At 51.6% G+C, this 22164-nt stretch overlaps 1 protein-coding gene across 1 annotated transcript in view; it reads left to right on the forward strand.

The window, feature by feature from the left end:
- Nucleotides 1-22164, forward strand: part of POLR1A (RNA polymerase I subunit A) — a 43928-nt gene that overhangs the window by 12075 nt on the left and 9689 nt on the right. The window contains exons 13-28 of the mRNA XM_064151702.1: nucleotides 1558-1812; nucleotides 4996-5187; nucleotides 5914-6057; nucleotides 7068-7251; nucleotides 8406-8488; nucleotides 8579-8737; nucleotides 9069-9167; nucleotides 11398-11550; nucleotides 11892-11974; nucleotides 12888-13053; nucleotides 13556-13777; nucleotides 16597-16811; nucleotides 17921-18088; nucleotides 19604-19739; nucleotides 20581-20738; nucleotides 21614-21728. Coding sequence (XP_064007772.1) covers nucleotides 1558-1812; nucleotides 4996-5187; nucleotides 5914-6057; nucleotides 7068-7251; nucleotides 8406-8488; nucleotides 8579-8737; nucleotides 9069-9167; nucleotides 11398-11550; nucleotides 11892-11974; nucleotides 12888-13053; nucleotides 13556-13777; nucleotides 16597-16811; nucleotides 17921-18088; nucleotides 19604-19739; nucleotides 20581-20738; nucleotides 21614-21728 — 2532 coding nt within the window. The remainder of the gene's footprint in view (nucleotides 1-1557; nucleotides 1813-4995; nucleotides 5188-5913; nucleotides 6058-7067; nucleotides 7252-8405; nucleotides 8489-8578; nucleotides 8738-9068; nucleotides 9168-11397; nucleotides 11551-11891; nucleotides 11975-12887; nucleotides 13054-13555; nucleotides 13778-16596; nucleotides 16812-17920; nucleotides 18089-19603; nucleotides 19740-20580; nucleotides 20739-21613; nucleotides 21729-22164) is intronic.

Consider the following 22164-nt stretch of genomic DNA (forward strand, 5'->3'; position numbering starts at 1 on the left):
CAAGGGCAGGGCTACCTTGGCTTTTAGGCTGAGAGAGAGGAATGTGGTGGGAAGCAAAGCTTGGTGCTTCATCAGGTGCTGCAACCTCTCCTTTTCCATCCTCACTTCTACTCCTTTAATATTCAGTGCTGGCATCCTGCCAAGATGCAGAGTAGTCTTGCTCTTGCAGCTGCCTGTTCTGGGCATGGAGGATGAAGTGCTGCTGTCACCCCTGCCTGCCCAGCTCAGCAGATGCTGTTGCTGTTCTTTACTCTCCTTTTGAAGCCTTGCAGGTGTTCTGTTGTAGTTTCTGGGTGGCAGTTCAGAGAGCTGAAACTCAGTGTCTTGAAGCACAGGTGCAGCACCAGCAGCTGCTGTGGGGTGCCCATGGGTGTGTAGAGCAGAGTGCCCTGTGCTGTGTAGCCAGGGCAGAGGTGCTCATTGTTTCAGCACTGACTGCTGCAGCCTGGGCTATGTCTTCCTACCACGCTCTTGTCTTACTGATGAAGAAGTGAGCACACTGCTGCCCCTCTCTTTGCATCACTGCTAACGCTTGGGGCACACTTACTGCTTGTAGTGCTGGGGGGAATCACTTTCTTGTGTCACAGCTTAATCAGCTTTGGAACGTTCTTACCTGTAGCTGTGTCCCTTGCAAGAGCTGAGAGTTTATTGTTTACCTCTAGGTCAAGGGTTCTGGTGATAGGCAGTCTTTTCACATGGTCTGTTAAGGAACTTCCTGTCTCTAGTAGAGCTGTGCTAGAGATGTAATATTACATCTTAAATATTTAATATCTAAGACTGGCAGTTGCTGTGATGTCAGCTCTCCAGGAGCCTGCACAGAGGCAGGGAGAACAGGATGTGCAGAGCTGGCTGTGCACAGGTGGATGTGTGGCCACTGCTGGCAGAAGTGAAAATGAGACTGTTTTGAGGGACTCTGTTCTCTCTCTTGTGTTGGGCTCAAACCTGAAAACATAACTTGGAGACTCCTGGCCTCTGCCTCAGCTACTGGGGTGTATGAATACCTTGCTCTAGGATGTCCAGTAGTGAGTGGGTGGTGGCAGGGGTTACCACTTCAGCCCAGTGGGTTTGGATAAAGACTTTATTTTCTTATTTACAAATTGTCTCTGTAATGCCAAGGGAGAGGCGGGATTGGTAGTGTGGCTCATGCTGTTGGCTCGGTTGGATCACAGTAGTCTGTGGGAGGATGTGTAGCCCTGTGTGGCCTGGTGGACAGAAGGATCTCAGAGAACTGCTTGAGAGAGTCCAGTCCAAAATCTCCAAGCTGCTGCAGGCAGTGAACATCTAGTGTGAGGCCAGGCTGAGGGAGCTGGGACTGGGAGCTTGGAACAGAGGAGCCTGAGGGCTGCCCTCTTTGCTGTGCTAAAGATGTGCAGGGCAGTGTCAGGAGGACACAACCAGGCTCTGCTCAGGGGTGACCAAGGGCAGCACAAGGGACACTGGGTATGTCCCCTCTAATCACAGAGTAACTGCAGACAGGAGGTGCTCTGGGTGTGTGTTCCCTCAGCTGGAGCCCAGGCAGGGTGCTGGATGCTCCCTGCAGCAGCTGCTGTCCCACAGGTGTGTCGCCACATCCGGAACGGGGACGTGCTGCTGCTGAACCGGCAGCCCACCCTGCACAGGCCTTCCATCCAGGCCCACCGCGCCCGCATCCTGCCTGGGGAGAAGGTGCTGAGGCTGCACTATGCCAACTGCAAGGCCTACAACGCTGACTTCGACGGTGACGAGATGAATGCCCACTTCCCACAAAGTGAGCTGGGCAGAGCAGAAGCCTACACCTTGGCCTTCACCGATGAGCAGTATCTGGTGCCAAAGGTAAGCACAACTCATAGATGTGTCTATTGACACCTGCAGGCACTTGGACTTCTTTTCTTGGCATGGATTATGCCAAGAAAGCCAATGGTATCCTGGCTTGGCTCAGAAGCAGAGTGGGCAGAAGGGACAGGAGGGGATCATGCCCCTGTGCTCAGCACTGGGGAGGCCACAGCTCGAGTGCTGTGTTCAGCTCTGGGCCCCTCACTGCAGGAAGGACATGGAGGGGCTGGAGCCTGTCCAGAGCAGGGCAGTGAAGCTGGAGAAGGGCCTGGAGCAGCTGAGGGTGAGGAGGGGCTGAGGGAGCTGGGAGTGTGCAGGCTGCAGACTTGGGGAGGGTGAGGGCAAAGCTCACTGCTCTCTGCAGCTGCCTGCAGGGAGGTTGCAGTGAGCAGGGGCAGCCTCTGCTGCTCGGGGCCAAGGGACAGCAGCAGAGGAAATGGTTCCAGGCTGCCCCAGGGGAGGCTCAGGCTGGAGCTCAGGGAACAGTTCTGCACTGGAAGGGTTCTCAGCCCTTGGCACAGGCTGCCCAGGGCAGTGCTGCAGTCCCCATCCCTGGGGGTGCTGCAGCAGGCTGTGGAGCTGGTGCTGAGGGAGCTGGCTTGGTGCCGAGCCTGCAGTGCTGGGCTGAGGGCTGCCTGGGTGAGCTTGGAAGGCTCTGCCAACCTGATGTGTTCTGTGGCTCTGATAGAAGTCTGTGTATTGCTTGTTGAAATAGATTCCTGTGTTGGTCTGGTTTAAGCTTCCCAGAGGCCTAAAGCTAACAGAACAGTAACATATATAGGATGTCTCCCCTCGTGGGAAAGAAGAAGGAGCCTTAGGTATGGAAAGTGCAAAGGGTGAACACCCAAAGAACAGTCTTGCTGCGATTTGGAAGTTAAAAAGAAAACGTTAGCAATAAATACAGGTATTTAAGGTAAGGGCAGTTGCAAAAAGGTATAGGGAAGGGAAACAAATACAAAGTATATACTAAACCCGAGGGATGCAGTGGATGGAGGTAGAGTCAGGAGGTGGTTGGTCCACTGCGTGGTTGCCTGGGCACCTTCCAAAGCAGGAGCAGCTGGAACTGGAGTGCTGCTGGGCGAAGCAGGGCAGAGAGAGAGAGAAACAGGAAGTTCTCTGCTTTTATAGGGGATCCAGATAGGAAGTGGGAGTGAGCACCTGGGGTCAGGTTCAGACCACCCTCGAAGAGGAGTCAGGAGGATCTGGGGTCAGGTTCAGACCACACCCAGGGATCACAGGCTCACAGGATATTAGGGTTTGGAAGGGACCCAAGGAGATCGAGTCCAGCCCCCCTGCCAGAGCAGGACCACACAGTCTAACACAGATCACAGAGGAACCCATCCAGTCAGGCCTTGAAAGTTTGCAGAGAAGGAGACCCTACAACCTGTCTGGGGAGCCTGTTCCAGTGCTCTGGGACCCCTTACAGTAAAGAAGTTCCCCCTTGTGTTGAGCTGGAACCTCCTGTGCTTCAACTTAGACACATTGCTCCTTGCCCTATCCCAGGGAGCAGTGCCTGTCCCTCCTCTCCTGACCCCCAGCCCTCAGGTGCTTATAAACATTGATTAAATCCCCTGTCAGTCTTCTCCTCTCCAGACTAAGCAGCCCCAGGTCCCTCAGCCTCTTCTCATGAGGCAGTGCTCCAGGCCCCTCATCATCCTCAGCCCTCTGCTGGACCCTCTCCAGCAGATCTCTGTCCCACTTCAACTGGAGAGTCCAAAACTGAAGGCAGTATTCAAGATGAGGTCTCATCAGGGCAGAGTAGAGGGGGAGGAGAACCTCCCTTGATCTGCTGGACACATCCTCCTAACACACCCCAGAATCCCATTGGCCTTCTTGGCCACAAGGGCACATTGCTGTGCCATGGGGAACTTGTTCTCCCCCAGCACTCTCAGGTCCCTCTCCTTGGGGCTGCTCTCCAGCAGTCACCTCCCAGCCTGTCCTGGTGCAGTTTATTTCTCCTCCCCAGATGCAGGACTCTGCATTTGTCCCTGTTGAACCTCATCTGGTTCCTCTGTGCCCAGCTCTGTCTGCCCAGGGCTTTCTGGATGGCAGCACAGCCTGCAGCTGTCTCAGCCAAGCCTCCCAGCTTGGTGTCTTCAGCAAACCTGCTGAGCAGACTCTGTCTGTTTGTGCCCTCAGCAATGGCACTGGTGAAGATGTTGAACAGGACTGGACCCAGCACTGATCCCTGGGGGACACCACTGGTCACAGCTCTCCAGCTGGACCTGGCACCACTGATCACCACTCTCTGAACTCTGTCTTGTAACCAGTTCCTAACCCACCTCATGTCTGCTCTTCCATCCCACACTTCCTCAGCTTGCTCACCAAGATGTCATGGCAGATGGTGTCAGAGGCCTTGCTATGGTCAAGGTAGACTACAGCCACTGCTCTCCCTGCAGCTACCCATTCAGTTATGGCATCATAGAATGCTCTCAGGTTAGTCAAGCATGGCTTCCCCTTGGTAAATCCATGCTGACTACTCCTGATAACATTCTTCTCTTCCAAGTGCCTTGAGATGCCCCCCAGAAGGAGCTGCTCCATCATTTCTCCAGGGGTGGAGGTGAGGCTGACTGCTTTATAGTTCCCTGGAACCTCTTTCTTGTGCTTTTTGAAGACTGCAGTGCCATGGCTCTGCTCCAGCACTCAGGCACCTCTCCTGTCTGCCACCATTTGGCAAAAATGATGGAGGTTAACCCTTAACAATTCCTGATTTCTGTCCTGCCCCTGCTCGTTCCCTTCAGATGAAGAAGGCCCAGCACACCCAAACAGTTCCATTCCGTTTAATCATAGAGTCACAGAACAGGCTGGGTTGGAAGGGACTTCCAAAGCTTATCCAGTCCAACCTCCTGCACTCAGCAGGGGCATCCTCCACTAGAGCAGGTTGCCCACAGCCCTGTCCAGCCTCACCTTCAGTATCTCCACTGGTGAGGCTTCAACCATCTTCCTGGGCAACCTGTTGCAGAACGCTGTAAGCCTTCTGGTGTGGAACTTGTTCCTCACAGTCACTCTACTCTCTTCTCTGGTTTGAAGCCATTCCCCTAATGTCAATATCCAAAAGAGATTTAGCAGAGTTGTGTTGTGCTGATGACTCCTTTGTCTTCTGTAATGAAGTACTCATCTGGAATATCTCTGGAAGCAGCCAGCCCAGACATAACTTTCCCAACTCTCTTGTCACCTCTCCAGGATGGGAAGCCACTTCCTGGCTTGATTCAGGACCACATGATTTCTGGGGTCAGCATGACTATCCGGGGCTGCTGCTTCACCAGGGAGCAGTACATGGAGCTGGTTTACAGAGGACTGACAGACAAGACAGGAAGAATCAAGACCTTTCCTCCAGCAATCTTGAAACCACAGCGCTTATGGACAGGCAAGCAGGTAGCTGCTGCTGTGCTGGCAGAGCGCAGGCAGAGCGCTCATCTGGGCCAGTGCTGCTGAGAGCTGCTGCACTGCCAGATCCCAGCCTCTAACCAGCACAGGCCTTGCTATGTGTTACTGAGAGTTGCTTTTCATGTGAAGTGACAGCATTTGAGGAGAACATGTGCCTCTTGCTGCTCTGCAGAGTGTTGCTGGTGGGAGAGTAGTGCTGCATTCCCAGGTGTGGGAATCTGCTCATATTAAACTAAGTTATGCCAGGCAGTGCTTTTGATTTTCTGGACTTACAGTTGTAGGGAAAGGTTCTGCTATTGGAGTTTTGGGTTGAGCTCATCCTTAGGTTGATGTCATACCTGAGGTGAGTGCTCCACTTTATGCTACAGAAGAGAGTTCCATGTTCGGTCCAGGTGCTACATCTCCAAGCAGAGCAGGGCAAATTCTCTCCCAGTTTGTCTGGTAAAGCCCAGCAGACAGCTCTTTAGTTCACATTCTCATTTAGCTGTATCTAATTGCTGGAAAAACCTCTGGTGCCAGCTGCTTCTGTACAGTGAGATGTCTCAGCTCGTTCAGAGCCAGAGGAGCAAGGCTTGGCTATCATGGAAACAGCAGATTTCCAAACTTCCAGAGCTTTGCTGTTAGTGGAAAAAGTATGTCTGAGATGTTGCTTTGTTCCTGCATGTCAAATACAGGAAATTAATGGCTCCTGCCACTCTTCCTGCTTTTTTACAGGTTGTTTCTACATTGTTAATAAACATCATTCCAGAAAACCACGTCCCACTGAATTTAACTGGAAAAGCAAAGATTGGGGGAAGAGCTTGGGTAAAGGGACTTGCAACCAGGTGTCTGAATCTGGACTCCATGTGTGAATCTCAGGTATGCTGGGGCAGCAGCTCTGGAGGCTGGGCAGGGCTGTAACAAAATGCTGTGGGCAGGGCTGTAACAAAATGCTGTAGACAGCAAAGGAATGGGCAGGAGCATGGCCAAGGGAAATGCAAATACAAATAACAGTGGTGATTAGGGGGTAGGGTGGCATCAGGAAAAACTCTGCTTTGATCCTGCCTGATACAGATTCTGCTTTTGTTAGACCACAGTCAATGGGACAGAGTCCAGCTGGAGGCCTGTGTCTAGTGGGGTCCCTCAGAGCTCAGTACTGGGACCAGGACTGTTCAATTTATTTATCAATGCCCTGGCTGAGGGCACAGAGGCACTGCCAGCAGGTTTGCTGATGACACTGAACTGGGAGAAGTGGCTGACACCCTCTCAGGCTGTGCAGCCATCCAGTGAGACCTGAACAGGCTGGAGAGTTGGGTGAGGAGCAATGGAATGAAATCCAACAAGGCCCAGTCCTGCACCTGGGAAGGAACAATCCCATGGCTCAGGATAGGCTGGGACTGACTTGTTGGAGAGCAGTGCAGAGGAGAGGACCTGAGGTCCTGCCAGACAGCAGAATACCCATGAGCCAGCAAGGTGCTTTTGTGGCCAAGGAGGCCTAGGGCATCCTGGGGTGGATTAGAAGGGCTGTGGTGAGTAGGTCCAAAGAGATTCTCCTGCCCCTCTGCCCTGTCCTGCTGAAACCATATCTGGAATCTTGTGTCCAATTTTGAACCACTCCGTTCTGGAGTGAGCTCAGGGAACTTCCAACCTCTGCCATTCTGTGATTGTGGTATTGTTTGGCTGTACAGGGGGGACACTGCAGGTGCTGTTAGTGGATTTATTTCTACTATCAGTGCTGGATGTGTAGCTCCCCTGACCATGTTTAACTGCTCATGGTGTGAGGGCTGTTAAAACTGAAAGCTGTCTCCATGTGGATCACCCAATAAAATTTGTAGGCATCACAAGGTCACCACTTCTGTTTTCCTCCATAGCTGTGCTTTGTTTTTCAGGTAGTTATTAGAAATGGGGAGTTGCTGTGCGGAGTCTTGGACAAAGCTCACTTTGGCAGCTCTGCCTATGGCCTGGTCCACTGCTGCTATGAACTGTACGGGGGCGCCACCAGTGGGAAAGTGCTGACCTGCCTGGGCAGGCTTTTCACTGCCTACCTGCAGCTCTACAGGGGCTTTACAATGGGTGAGTGGCACAGGGGCTGCAGCACCTCCCAGGACACAAAGCAGGCAGTATTGGGCTCCATACATGCTGAGTGTTCCTAGAGTCGCAGAATGGGTTGGGTTGGAAGGGACCTTGAAGATCATCTAGTTCCAACCTCCTGCCATGGGCAGGGACATCTGCCACCAGCCCAGCTTGCTCAAGGCCTCATCCAGCCTCGCTTTGAACACCTCTAGGGAGCAGGCATCCTCAGCTTCCCTGGGAAACCCGGGACAGTATCTCCCCACCCTCACTGGCAAGAATTTCTTCCTAATCTTCAGTCTCAGTCTCCCCTCTTCCAGCTCAGAGCTATTGCCACTTGTTCTGCCACTGCAAGCACTTGTCAAAAGTCACTCCCCACTGGAAGGTAGCTCTGGGGTCTTCCTGGAGTCTTCTCTTCTCCAGGCTGAACAGCCCCAACTCTCTCAGCCATTCCCCACATAGGGAGAGTCTGTCCATAGGGAGAGTGAGGGATTAACGTACTGGAAAGCAGCTCTGTGGCGAAGGACCTGGAAGTACAGCTGGAGAGCAGGTTCCCCAGGAGCCAGCAATGTGCCCTTGTGGCCAAGAAGGCCAGTGGCACCCTGGGGTGCATCCAAACGAGTGTGGCCAGCAGGCTGAGGAAGGTCCTTGTCCCCCTCTATTCTGCCCTAGCAAGGCCACATCTGGAGTTCTGGGTCTAGTTTTGGGCTCCCCAGATCAAGAGAGACAGGGAACTGCTGAAGGGACTCCACCAGAGGATCACAAAGATGCTGAGGGCACTACAACCCCTGTGATGAGAAACTCAGCCTGAGCTAAAGGGTGGGGGACAAGGGGATGGATCCAGACCTCTCTTAATGGTGCCCACTGACAGGACAAGGAGCAGTGGGCACAAACTGGAACCCAGGAGGTTCCATCTGAGCAGGAAGAGAAACTTGTTTGGTGTGAGGCTGCTGGAGTCCTGGAGCAGGCTGCCCAGAGAGGTTGTGGAGTCACCTTCTCAAGAGAGACTCCAGACCTCTGTGGCCATTGTGATCCTGGGCAACCTGGTGTGGGTGCCTGTGCTGGAGCAGGAGCGTTGGATGAGATGATCTCTAGAGGTCCCTTCCACCCCCCAGCATGCTGAAGTTCTGTGAATTCATCTGCTCTGTCTCTCACAGGGATTGAAGATATCTTGGTTCAGCCTGAAGCAGATGAGAAAAGACAAAAAATCATTGAGAGGTCACGGCAGGGCGGGGTTAGGGTAAGTCTGCCTGCAGGGTTTGTTTTCTCCCCACCATTACAAACGTTTGCACTCCCCCTCCCCATTTAACCCCCTCTATTTTACTTACAGGCTGTTAGAGCTGCTCTTAATTTGCCAGAAACAGCATCGTGCGAGGAGGTGCAGGGGAAGTGGCAGGATGCCCATCTCTGCAAAGACCAGAGGGACTTCAACATGGTTGATCTGAAGTTCAAGGAGGAAGTGAACAATTACAACAATGAAGTTAACAAGGTTGGCATGGAGGCACCTGTGTTTGCTAACCTCCTTGGCAACTCTTACTGAGTTACTGGAGTGTTGCTGAGGGCTGCCTCACCCTTTTGGAAGCTGAAGCTTTCCATCTGTCCCTAGCATGAGGCTTCCCATGCTGCCTTGCTACCCCAGCCTTCGCCTCCCTGCAGGAGGAGGTGGTTTGGTATTCAAGATGCTTGTACAATGCTGAGCAGGAATGTTTGTGCTTGCTCAGCATTTCTCTTGCTTAAAGCCTTCTGCAGGAGTTGGGTTGGTGTGTTATTTTAGTAATAGTGGTTTGGTTTTGTTCCCTTCACCCCACCAAACTCTTTAGGTTTGCATGCCACATGGTCTCCACAGGAGGTTTCCAGAGAACAATTTGCAGCTGATGGTGCAGTCGGGAGCCAAAGGATCCACTGTGAACACAATGCAGGTAACACAGCCCAGCACACGGCAGCTCCTTCTCTTAGCTACTTTGTCCTGCAGTGGGAGCCACTGAGAAGCTCTCATGTGAATAGCTGATACCAAAGCAAGATTTTTATTCTGGGCTTTTCAAAGAGAGGCCTTTGGCAGTGAGAAACTGCAGAAGAATGTGATCCAGCGCTCAGTGGGTGATGGGGGAGAGTCCATGTTCATTGTGGGCTTCAGTTGGTGCATTGCAGTTGGTAGGACCAGGGAACTTTACTTTGGGAGAGAATGCTGCAGGTCATACAGACAGGGGAAAGCTTTTCCTGCTCTCTTTTGGAGGTTGACTCCTCTGTCTTCCACTACTGAACAGGAGCAACCAGGACAAATAGAATGAATAAGAGACCTTAGAGCAGTCTTCCAGTACCTGAAAGGGGCCTGCAAGAGAGCTGAGGAGGGACTTTTGACAAGGGCTGGGAATGACAGGATGAGGGGGAATGGATTTGAGCTGGGAGAGGGGAGGTTGAGACTGGAGATTAGGAAGAAATTCTTGACAGTTGTGAGACACTGGCACAGGTTGCCCAGGGAGGCTGCAGATGTGCCCTCCCTGGAGGTGGTCAAGGCCAGGCTGGATGAGGCCTTGAGCAGCCTGTGCTGGTGGGAGGTGTCCCTGCCTATGGCAGGGAGTTGAAACTGGATGATCCTGAAAGTCCCTTCCAAAACAGCCCATTCTGTGAATCTATGAATCTGTGAACTAAATCTTACCTTGATTCTGGTAGAAATGGCAGCACAGACAGCAGACAGGCAGTGCTGGATCTTGTTTTCAGTAAAGCATTTGGCACTGCCACCCACAGCACCCCCACAGCTGAACTGAGGCAGTGTGGTCTGGATGGTCAGGGAGTGAGGTGGGTGGGAACTGGCTGAAGGGAAGAAGCCAGATAGTCGTGGTCCATGGGCCAGAGTGTATTTGGAGGCCTGTAGCTAGTGGAATCCCTTAGGGGCTGGTTCTGGAGCCAGTTCTCTTCAATGTATTCATCAACAACCTGGCTGAGGGCACAGAGGCACTGTAGCAGGTTTGCTGATGGCGCAGAGCTGGGAGGAGTTGCAACCGTCCTCAGGCTGTGCTGCCATCTAATGAGACTTAGGCTGGAGAGCTGGGCAAGGGTAGAGCAGCCAACCCCAGGGATCAGTATAGGTTGGGGACTGACCTGCTGGAAGGCAGTGAAGGGGAAAAGGACCTGGGGGTCCTGGTGGATGGGAGGTGGAGCATGAGCCAGCAATGTGCTCTGTGGCCAGGAGGGCCAGTGCCATTCTGGGGTGGATTAGAAGGGCTGTGATGAGTAGGTCGAGAGAGGTTCTCCTGCCCCTCTGCTCTGCCCTGCTGAGGCTGTGTCTGGAGTACTGTGTTCAGTTCTGGGCCTCCCAGTTCAAGAGGGACATAGAACTGCTTGAGAGAGTCCAGCACAGAGACGCAGAGATGCTGAGTGGAACAGCTCTGTTAGGAGGAGAGCCTGAGGGAGCTGGGGCTGTGCTGCTGGGAGAGGAGGACCCTGAGGGCTGCCCTCAGTTGTGTTTATAAAGATGTGCAGGAGTGCCAGGAGGCTGCAGCCAGGCTCTGCTGGGTGATGCCCATGGCAGGACAAGGGCAGTGGTGGAAGCTGAGGCATAGGAAATGCCATGGAGACATGAGGAGGAATTTTTTCTGTGTGATGGTGACAGAGCTCTGGCACAGGCTGCCCAGCGGGGGCTGTGGAGTCTCTCTCTCTGGAGATACTCAGAACCTGCCTGGATGTGTTCCTGTGTGATCTGGTCTAGGTTCCTGCTCTGTCAGGGAGGTTGGACTGAATGAGCTTTGGAGGTCCCTTCCAGCCCCTGTCACTCTGTGATTCTGTAAAAGGCCTGAAAAATCCTGTCTCAGAATGACCAAAGCTCAAGACAGAGACAGGGCTTTAAGGGCTTGGGTTTGGTTTTAGTACCCTACTGAGAGGTGTTGAAGGGGTCTAACAACCTGAGATTCCTAGGTCTTGAGCTTTCACATCTCCTTATGTTACAATAAACACACAGAATGAGGGTGGAAATGTTGAGACGAGGCAGGGCTGAAGGAACTTCAGCAGCCCAGGTGAGGTTCACCTCCTTTCCTGCCCGTGAGCATCAGAGAGAGTTAATGAACATGGTGACAGTTTTTCAAGAAAAAATGTCTTAAGTGAGCAGAAAATGTGATGGGAAAATGATGTTTCCTTTTTCCTGCCCGTGTTTAGATCTCTTGTTTGCTGGGCCAGATCGAGTTGGAAGGCCGCAGACCCCCGCTGATGGCATCTGGCAAATCGCTACCCTGCTTCCAGCCCTATGATTTCTCCCCTAGCTCAGGAGGGTTTGTGACTGGCAGATTCCTCACTGGCATCAAACCTTCTGTAAGTGTACTGCTGGCCATACTTAGACTGAAGTGTATTTAAATCTCGACATCACAGGCTGCCCAGGGCAGTGGTACAGACCCCATTGCTGGAGGGGTTTGAGAGCCCTGGAGCTGCGGCTCTGAGGGTCAGGGGTTAGTGGTGGCCTGGCAGTGCTGGGTTAAGGGTTGGACTTGATCTTGAGGGATTTTTCAGCCTGAACAGTTTGTCATTCTCTGGCTGCGGTACAGAGTGCCTGCAGCAAATGAGCCTGGGTCGTATGGAGATGTGAGGAGGGGCAAACCTTGCCAGCCAGGGTGTCCTTCTCAATGGCATGCTGATAGTGCTTTGCTTCCCTCTAGGAATTCTTCTTCCACTGCATGGCTGGCAGAGAAGGTCTTGTGGATACAGCTGTCAAAACCAGCCGGTCTGGCTACCTGCAGAGGTAAGAGGCTTAGTTTAGAATGGGAGACTTGAGAAGGTCCTTTTGTTTGTTTGGGTTGGCTTTGTTGGTGCTCTGTTGATCGCTGTGGGAGCAGCACTGTTCAGCTTCAGTTCAATGTCCTTGCCTCAGAGAACAGCCTTTGCTGGTTGAGTGTTGAGTGTTTGTTCTGAGGCAACTAGCCAGAGGACTGGATCAAGTGGAACTTGATTATCTCTGACTTGTCCCTGGCATGTAGCAGAAGCAGCAGCAGCTTTTCCTTTGGGAGAATTTTTTTCCTGCACAAATAAAGAGGAGACATGCACAGCTTTGGGCAGCCTGTTCCAGTGTGTCATCACCTTCACAATAAAGATTCCTTCCTGATACATAGTCTAAATCTGCCCTCATATGAGGCTGTTCAGCCTGGAGAAGAGAAGGAGCCCTTAGATCTGCAGTTCAGCATCTGTAGGGGACCTTCAGACAGGCTGGGGAGGGACTATTCAGAAGGGCCTGTGGCAATAGGACAAGGGACAATGGTTTGAAAGTGGAGCAGGGCAGAGTTAGGTTGGAGACCAGGAGGAAGTCTTTTTACTGTGAGTGTAGTGAAATAACCGGAACAGGTTGCCCAGAGAGGTGGTGGAGGCCTCATCCCTGGAGACATTCAAGGTCAAAGCTGATGGGGCCCTGAGCAAGCTGATCAAGTGGAAGAGGGCTCCTTCCAGCCCATGTGTTCTGTGATGCTGTGATTCTACCCTTTCACAGGGTCTATCACTACCTTATATCACTGTGCAGGTCACCTGTGTGCTGTCTGTGTGAATTCTGGCTTCCAGACTTCCTGACCAGCTCTTAAGTGCACTTAAGGGACTAGTGAGGACAGTGTTTCTCACACTTGGGTTGCTCTGTAGCATCTTTACAACATTTCTTTCCTCCGGCACAGGTGTATCATCAAGCATTTGGAAGGACTGGTGGTTCAATATGACCTGACTGTGCGAGACAGTGATGGCAGCGTGGTGCAGTTTCTGTATGGAGAGGATGGGCTTGACATCCCTAAAACCCAATTCCTGCAGCCTGAACAGTTCCCCTTCATTGCAGACAACTATGAGGTACAGCACCTGAGTCCTGAGACGTTGTGTGAAGGGGGAGACTGAAGTGCGTGAAGGCCCTCTGGCAGGCCTAGGCCTCCCGTGGCTTGGCTGGTTCTCAGTCACCCTCAGACTGCCCTACAGTTTGAGTTGCCACTGTGCAAAATGAGGCAGATCTGAAGTCTAGGACGCAATTTAGCAATCTGTTTGCAGAGCACCAAGAGCTCTCCCTGTTCTCACCTGCTCTGCCTGCACTTGGATTCAGCACAGGTAACTTCACGCTTCTGGCAAGCTTGATTCACTCCTTTCAGCAGTGTCACCACTGCTGGTGAAAAGTGGCAGGAGTCACACAGAGACAGTGAGGAGTTCTGCCTTGGTTGGGCTGAAGAGCATCTTTGAAAATGGCTTTACAGCAGCTGAACATTTTGGGTGGCAGCAGCAGCTGAGCTTTCCAGTTTGCTTCGCCTCTTCTGCCACCATGAGCATAGAGAAAAGAACAATCACACAGGTGATTCTCTTCCAGGTAATCCAGAAGGCAAACCGTCTGGATGAAGCTTTGGCAAGGATGGAGTCTCACCATGCCAACCAGCAGTTCAAAGCCATCAAAAAGTGGCAAGCCAGGCACCAAAGCTCTGTGCAAAGAGAAGGAGGCTTCCTCATGTTTTCGCAGAAGAAGCTGGCAGGTGTGAAAGCACAGACTGCAGGAGGGGAGATCAGGAATGGGAGAGACCCAGCGACCTTACAGGTACCAGAACTGGCTGAGCCCTTCAGAAAGCTGCAGAGTCCAGGAATTCTTTCTGTAATGTCCCAGAGTGTTTCCCAGTCTGTTTATAGGAGCTGCCTTTGGAAGGAGTAACCTCAGCTGTGACAGTGGTGAAGCTGATCCTCACTTACTAAATCTGTAGGCCCAAGAGCTAGGGCAGAGGCCAAAGGGTCTGAGGTAAAGCTGGATTTAGAGTACAGCCTGTGTGCCTGGGTGGTGAAGGGGATTGGTTTTGTTCCCTTGGAGGTAGCTTGGGTTTGCTTTGGGTTTTGTTCCCATGAGCAGAGGGTGTATCTCTTTTGGATGGGCTGATGCTTGCTTGCTGGAGCCTGTTTAAATAGGAAGATTGGAGAGCAGAACCAGCCCTGCCTACTGCCTCAGCAAAGTGCTCTTACCTCAGGGCTCTTGTACCTCAGGGCTCTAATCTGTGTGCCATGGCCTTGCTGTCACAGGGAATTTATCCTTGGTAGAATGTGGACACTTAGTGTGAAACTCTAAGCTGAAGGTGTTGAGAGAGCTGTGAGCTTCTCTGCAAATACCCTACTCCTTGCTTCCTCCATTCAGGGGTGCTGAGGTTGTGTTGCTGTTGGCACTTTTGATAACTGTTATGAAGGGGACTAGTTGAAATCTGAGTTTGGGATAAAATGCAATGAGTCAAATTCAAAAGTTATTAAATAATTTATTACTGTACACAGAATAATTCCCCAAACTTATTTCCAGCTCTCCACACAAGTTCTTGGATGCGGTTAGCAGAACTGTCTTACAGAATGTCTATGTACAGTGGAATTTGGAAAGGTTTAGAAATGTCTTTGATAGAGAGGCTGGCAGCTTCATTCCCCGCTGGTGAGGGTAATTAAATTCCCTTAGCAACTTGAATAAAGAATTCAGAGTACTCACTGGTCCTAATGTCTGCAGCCCAAAGCATAGGCAGGAAAATATCCAACAGAAGTCCTGGGGCGAATTCCACGTGGGCTGTGATGTGGAATCAGCTGCTGGCCGAGGCGGCTGACACGGTGGGCAGGCGAGCGGCAGGTGAGCAAGGAACCAACGAGCAGGCAAGCTCCTTATTCAGCTGTTCACCCTCTTTTATAGGACAAATGGCCGAAGCTAATGGTCTCATTGGCCACACAATCACCCAGTCACCTCTGGCAGTCACCCAAGTAGACCCAGAAATGGAAGAACCCCCAGGCTGTTGTCTTCCAAAAAATGGGGGCCGTAGGCCTTGCATGCACCAGGGGCATGGTCCCCATGAAACCCCTCTCAGGCAGCCGGACCAAACCAGAGTGGGTTGCCTGGGTTCCTTTTGCCCTCTTTTCCCACCTCTGGCTGCAATGCGGACAGGCAGGTAAATATGTCTGGACAAGACAGGACATGCTCAAGCCCATTTTGTGCCCTTTGGGACTATTCACCACAATAACATTCAAAATTATTTGGTCTGGGGATTCTTTTCCTGTTGGTTCATTCTTTTCTTTCATTAGCTCGAGGTGAGGAGAAAGTTCTTCCCTGAGAGAGTCATTGGACACTGGAATGGGCTGCCCGGGGAGGTGGTGGAGTCGCCGTCCCTGGAGCTGTTCAAGGCAGGACTGGACGTGGAACTTGGTGCCATGGTCTGGCCTTGAGCTCTGTGGTAAAGGGTTGGACTTGATGATCTGTGAGGTCTCTTCCAACCCTTATGATACTGTGAGACTGTGATACTGTCTCTGTGTCAGCTGAGTGGGCAGAGCTCCATGCCCTGAGCCAGCTGTTCTGCAGGCAGCAGCAGGGCCTGTCAGGGACAGGTTCAGCACTATCTCCATCTTGATTTTTTTTTTTAATTGGTATTAACTTTTTCCTCTATTAAACACAATATTTGAACTGTTACTTGTAAAACAGGCAAGCTGCAGAACAGGATTGGAAAGGGTCCAGAGGAGGCCATGAAAATGATCAGGGGGTTGGAGCAGCTCTGCTATGGGTACAGGATGAGGGAGCTGGGGGTGTTCAGTCTGCAGAGGAGAAGGCTCCAGGGAGACCCAGTGGTGACCTTCCAGTACTTGAAGGGGGCTACAAGAAGGCTGTATAGGGACTGTTCCCACAGGCCTGCAGGGACAGGTTGAGGGCAATGTCTGCAAACCAGAGCAGAGCAGATTTAGATTGGATGTGAGGAGCAAGTTCTGCACCAGGAGGCTGCTGGAACACTGCAACAGGTTGCCCAGGGAGGTGGTTGAGGCCCCATCCCTGGAGATATTGCAGGTGAGGCTGGACAGGGCTGTGAGCAGCCTGATCTAGTGGAGAATGTCCCTGCTGAGTGCTGGGTGGTTGGACTGGATGAGCTTTGGCAGTCCCTTCCAACCCAGACCATTCTGTGATTCTATGACTCAAGCATATCACCATGCAGAAAATGCAGGCTCTCTGTCAGGTCTCTGTTGGGCTTGAACATGACAGCTCCAGATCTTGGAGGCTCCTTTGTTGTGGCCAGCATTAGCCTGGCCAGGTAATGATCAGCTAGAAGCAGAGACTGCATTGGCCCCCTCACTACAGAATCATGCCTAGAGGGCTGCATTTCCCTGTGTCTGGAGCGGCCCCTGTGGGTAGGTAGGTGACTATTTCAGGCTTGCAAAGACTATTTCAGACTTTGCAGTCACAGGTGTGAAGTACCAGCACGTGGAGAACACTCATTTGTACCTGAGTGGTTTGCCATAGTGCCTCCAGTCTGCAGTTGAGTGTTCTCCCCTGCTTCACTGCTGCTGGTGGGAGTGCTGCCGCCTGGGTTTGGTCTCACTGTGGATGAAGCACTCTGCCTCCACATCTCCTCCTGTTCTCAGGTACTGCAGATGTGGTATGACCTGGATGAGAAGAAGCGAAGGAAGTACCTGAAGAAGGCAGCCAAGTGTCCTGATCCCAGCCTCGGGGTTTGGCGTCCAGACACTCACTTTGCATCTGTGTCAGAGACCTTTGAGAAGGGAGTTGCAGATTACATCAGCAAGTGGGAATCTGAGAGCAGACGAAGCTGTGTGCACCCAGCACTGCCTGCAGACAGGTGCTGACTTCTGTGTCTTCCCTGCTCTGAATCAAAGCACAGAGTCCCTGTGTCAGTGCTGTTTGCTCAAGCTGGACAGTCTTTGGCAGCTTCTGGCTTTGCTGTGCCCTGTATGAAGAAGAGCACTGAACTCAGAGTGGTTCCTGAAAGCTCAGTGTGCCTCATGGGCCCTACTTCTCAATCTTGCAAACCTGCATCTTCTACGCTTTAGCAAAGGCTTTGGTCAAATGATTCTTCAGCAGTTCTAAAAACCACCCTGCTTCTGCCATGCCTTGGCGTTAGCAAGGCAGTTAAGATGAGCAGGCTGGAAGTAAACAGATTCTGCCATTCTGGCGATGGGCAGCAGTTCTAAAGTGCAGTTTGGCCAGGGCTGCAGTCCCGTGTGTGTCATATCAGAGTGGGACAGGATCACAGGATGTAAGGGGTCGGAAGGAACACAAAGAGATCATTGAGTCCCACCCCCAACAGTGTTATAGCTGGTGTGGTGGGTTAGGAAATTCACTTCCCCAAATAAAATTTGCCAGCTCAGACAGCTTGGGAGTAAGCAAAAACTCTGCTTACAGCAAGCTGGAGTTCCAGCTGTAACTGCACTTCACAGCATTGGCACAGGCATTTACAGTTAGAAACAGCTGAAAAACAGTACAGAAATCCAATCCTCCCCCTCCAGGGCAAAGAAAGCCCAGAAGGGGCCAATGCCACCTTCTCTCCTCCCAGAGAGCAAACCAGCAAGGCTCAGCCATTGCCAGCCAAAGGCTGGTACACGGTGTGGGGGAGTCAGAGAGGCGCAGGAACAGTGACAGGGCCAGAGGTGAAGGGCGCCAAATCGTTTATGCAGGGCTGTTTTGTTCCTCTGAGCAAGGCAGCGAGTGACAGTGACATGGTGTTCTTACAGCCAAGGCCCTGCTCGCTCACTCTTCAGGCAAAAGAAGGTCCAGATGGTTTCTCTCTCTTGTTTGTAATTTAGAACCAAAATAGAGCCATAACCAGCCACAGCTGGCTTGTCCAGAGGGCAGCAGGAAAGTGCCAACCACTGCAGTGAGAAATGCTGAAGTCTCTTGTGAGTGCTGTATTTTGTACTATGCTGAGCCAAACATCTTCTCTGTCTCCAGGTTGAAGGACTTGCTGTATTTGAAGTGGCAGCGATCTCTTTGTGACCCAGGAGAAGCTGTGGGGCTTCTTGCAGCTCAGAGTATTGGGGAGCCTTCCACACAGATGACTCTGAACACCTTTCATTTTGCTGGCAGAGGTGAAATGAATGTCACATTGGGTATCCCAAGGTGAGGAGTCTCAACTTTGTTCCCAGTGGGTCCTTTTGCTTCACGTGGCTGGCAGGCACAGCCGTGGTCTTGAAGATGTAAATGATTCTTCAGTTTGGTTCTAAGATGGGCCCGTTCTGAGCTGTTGGCTTTACGATTTGGTGCTTGCTTTGGTTTGTTTTTCAGGTAGCAAATACCTGTGGGGCCCCTCGTTGTAACTGATGTCCATCAAATGGCCTCTTGCTTTCTCAGTTGTAGTCAGTGCAGCAGAAGCCTGAGGAAATGGTGCTTTGTGGGTTTGCCCTCTGCTGTCCTCTTCTCCCAAACAACTTTTAAACCTATTTCTTTCATACATCAGATATCACTGCAGCTGTTCAGTACTCACCTGTGCAGAGAGAGCCCTAGGTTCTAGCAGCCAGGCTTCCCCTGGCTCTTCTGTTTGTGACAGTGACTTTACCAGCACACACACTTTTACCAGCCAGTCACCAGCTGGTTGTGAGTAACAGGGGTGCTGACAGGTGTGTGGTGGGAGATGGTTGTGGTATGGCAGAGAAGCTGGGAAGGGAGACAAAGTGCAAGTCAGCATTTGTAGGAAGCAGGCTTCAGCAGATCTGTTCTTGAACTGTTACTTGTAAAACAGGCAAGCTGCAGAACAGGGTTGGAAAGGGTCCAGAGGAGGCCATGAAAATGATCAGGGGGTTGGAGCAGCTCTGCTATGGGTACAGGCTGAGGGATCTGGGAGTGTTCAGTCTGCAGAAGCGAAGGCTCTCTGTTCCCATAATTGGGTGATAATCTAATTGAGGCTGTAGAGCTGCTGCTGTGTTGTGCCTGATGAGCAGCCAGAGAAGAGGAGCTGTGCAAGGACCTCCTGAGAAATAATGAGATGTTGAAGACATTTGTAAAACCAAGATGTATCTGTGACAGGGGGCAGTGGAAGGAGTGCTGCTCAGACAGCTGGCATTATCCATTTCCACACTAAAGGGGAAGGGAATGATCTATACCAGAAAACTCCCTTGGCTCTTTGGAGCCATATTAAGTTCTCTAAGCCTGGGAATAAGTTGAGATAAGGAATGGACAGTTTTGAAACCATGTTCTTAATATCTTGTTGACCTCTATAAACATGTAGAGGGTGGGTGCCAGGGTGAAGGTGCCAGGCTCTTTTCAGTGGTGCCCAGTGGTAGAACAAGGAACAAAGGGTACAAGCTAGAGGAGGTTCCACCTCAACCCAAGGAGACACTTCTGTGTGGTTAGGTTGACTGAGCACTGGAGCAGGTTGCCCAGGAAGGTTGTGGAATCTCCTCTGGAGACTTTCCAGACCCACCTGGATGTGTTCCTGGGTGCTCCTGCTCTGGCAGAGGAGTTGGACTGGATGAGCTCTGGAGGTCCTTTCCAAGCCCTAGCATTTCTGTGATTGTGTGCCTGGTGCCTGTGGCAGAAGTGGCAGCTGCTCTGTGCTGCCCAGTGAGACAAGCTGGTGCTTGTTGAAGTGCACAGTGCTACTGCTGCTGAATTTGCATTGTCCCTCTTCATTTAAAGGCTGAGGGAAATACTGCTGGTGGCTGGGGCCAATATCAAAACACCAACCATGAGTGTGCCGGTATTCAATACCAAGAAAGCTCTCAAGAAGGTGAAGCAGCTCAAGAAACAGCTCACCAGGGTGTGCTTAGCTGAGGTAAGTATATCCTTTGAGGAGCTGCAGAGCAAACTGCTCTTTGAGCTGCGTGGCAGTTTGCAGGTTTGAAGACTTACCTGTAGACAGAAGAACAGAGGGTCTTTTCTTTCCACCTCCTGCGTACTGAACCTGTAAGCTCTGCTGGGACCTGGAGCAATGGAAGCAATCCCTGTTACTGTGGCTGCACCAGAGTGCAGTTCAATCTAACCTGTAAAGCCTCATCTACAAACTACAGAGCATAAAGGAGAGGCAGGAGATTAGTTACAGCAGCACTGTAACGGTGGGAGGCTTGAAGCTGGCTTGTCTGGCTTTCTCTCAAGCCTGTAGGCAGGCTCCTGGTCAGTCTGAGAGCAGCTAACCTGGCCGTGACTGGCACAGCAGAGATCTTACCGTTCGACACCACCGCTGCCTTATCCCATAGAAGTGGCCGTGGTCATATCAGCAGCACCTGTGGCTCTGTGGAGACTCCACCTGCTGAAGAGTGATGCATTCTGTGCTCCCTCTTCCTGGGGCTGCAGGCTGTCTTTGGCTCTCTGCGTGCCCCGTCAGCTTTTACGATCTGAGAGCAGCACGGACAGAGTTAAGATTCAGGTCTGCTCCCTGAGCAGCAAACAGCAGAAGGAAGCTGTTGGCCCACTGAGAAGTGCAGTCTCTTGAGGAGTCAGGTGGGAGGCAAGGCTGTGCCCCAGCTATTGTCTAAGTTAATGGCTGGGAGGAGCTCAGCTGCCTCGGACCCTACGGAAAGATTTGCTGTGATTCTGGTCGCCTGTACACTGGGATGGCAGGGAGTAAATGAAGGTGTTTGTTAGAGGAGTAAAGCTTCTGCCTGGGGCCTCTATAGGTCTTGCAGAAAGTGGAGATCGAGGAATCGCTGCGCGTGAAGTGCAAGCAGAACAGACATCGGCTCTGCAAAGTCAGGTTCCAGTTCCTGCCCCATGAGCACTACCGGGAGGAGAAGTGTGTGAAGCCCAGACAGATCTTGCACTTCATGGAGACGAGGTGAGCTTGCTTTCAGATAGGTCACTGTGGGCTCTGCTGTTCATTCCTGCTGCTGTGGCTCTCAGAGCTGCTGCTCGTTGTGAATGTGCTTGCAGAGGCATCTGCTCAGCTCTTCATGATCTGAAAGAAGCCCTGGCTCTTGTGTGGGGACAGTGCAGGTTTAGCTTCTCCTAGGGCAAGTTTAGCTGCTCTCAAGGCAGATCAATACACCTGGACAAGAGCCATATAAACAACATCTCCCTTATCTTTGGATGCTTAAAGCAGCTTCTCCCCAGCAGAAACGTTTGAATAGTTTCAGTATCCTTTTGTGTTCTCACTGAAGGGAACTAAGCCTCAATTTCCTTTATTATTAAAAAACAATTCAGAAGAGGCTGGCTGCCTCTTTGTTCCTCTGCTTCCTTCCCTGTGCCTGACCAGATTTGTGGTGTTAATAGTAGAACAGTGCAAAGGGTCTGCTGAAAGCTGTTTTTTTGCAGAAAGGCTTCATTGATTTTTGCTCCTCTGAGCCAGCTGGGCTCAGGCTGAGCTGCTTCATGTATCAATTTTGCATGTGCTTGGTGATTTGCAAACTCAGCCCAGCAGTAACCCATCTCTTCTGGAGGGCGGTTTGTGCAGCCTGGGAGAGCTTGTAGTTTTAAACTTTGGATGCATGTCTGCATTTGTGATTGTGGGAGTGATGATCCCAACCTTTTCATTTCTAAAAGAAAGGGAGGAGAAGAAAAATCCTTTGCCTCATCCTAGAAGTACTTTCATACCCACCAGAGAATATGTCCTGTTGTGAGCTGACTGACTCGCTGAAAGAAAATCACTTGCTGACAAGTCAGGCTTCGCTTCTGTGCTGCTGAGCTCTGACACTGGGTTGCTGCTTCTTTCAGGTTCTTTAAATTGTTTCTGGAGGCAATTAAAAAGAAGAGTGCAAAGATGGAATCTTTTACTGCAGTCAGTGCTCGGAAGGCAATTCACAAAGACCTAGACAGTGACCAAGACAAGGTACAGAAAAGCACTGCCTGAGAAGTGCCTTATTCCCATATGTGCTTGAGAAGCAGGTGTTCATGTGAGCATGAGATGTGTGAATGCTGAATTATGCTCTTCATGCATGAACTGGCTGTGCATTCTCCTGAGTTCATGAGGAAATTAAGGCTTTTGTGTAGGAAATCCTGACTTCCTTCGGACTGTACTCCCAAAATGCCTCTTGATTTTAGCTTCAGTGAGATAAAAGCCCATCACTGTTGGTTCCCCGGTCACACAGAATCACACACACAGTTGGAACAAACCTTCCATCTCACCCAGGCCAACCCTTAGCCCAGCACTGCAGGCTCAGCACTAACCCAGGGCCTTCAGCACCAGCTCCAAAGCTTGCTGCAACACCCCCAGGGATGGGGACTGCAGCACTGCCCTGGGCAGCCTGTGCCAAGGGCTGAGAACC

This window comes from Pogoniulus pusillus, chromosome 11, assembly GCF_015220805.1.
Source record: "Pogoniulus pusillus isolate bPogPus1 chromosome 11, bPogPus1.pri, whole genome shotgun sequence".
Classification (NCBI taxonomy): Eukaryota; Metazoa; Chordata; class Aves; order Piciformes; family Lybiidae; genus Pogoniulus; species Pogoniulus pusillus.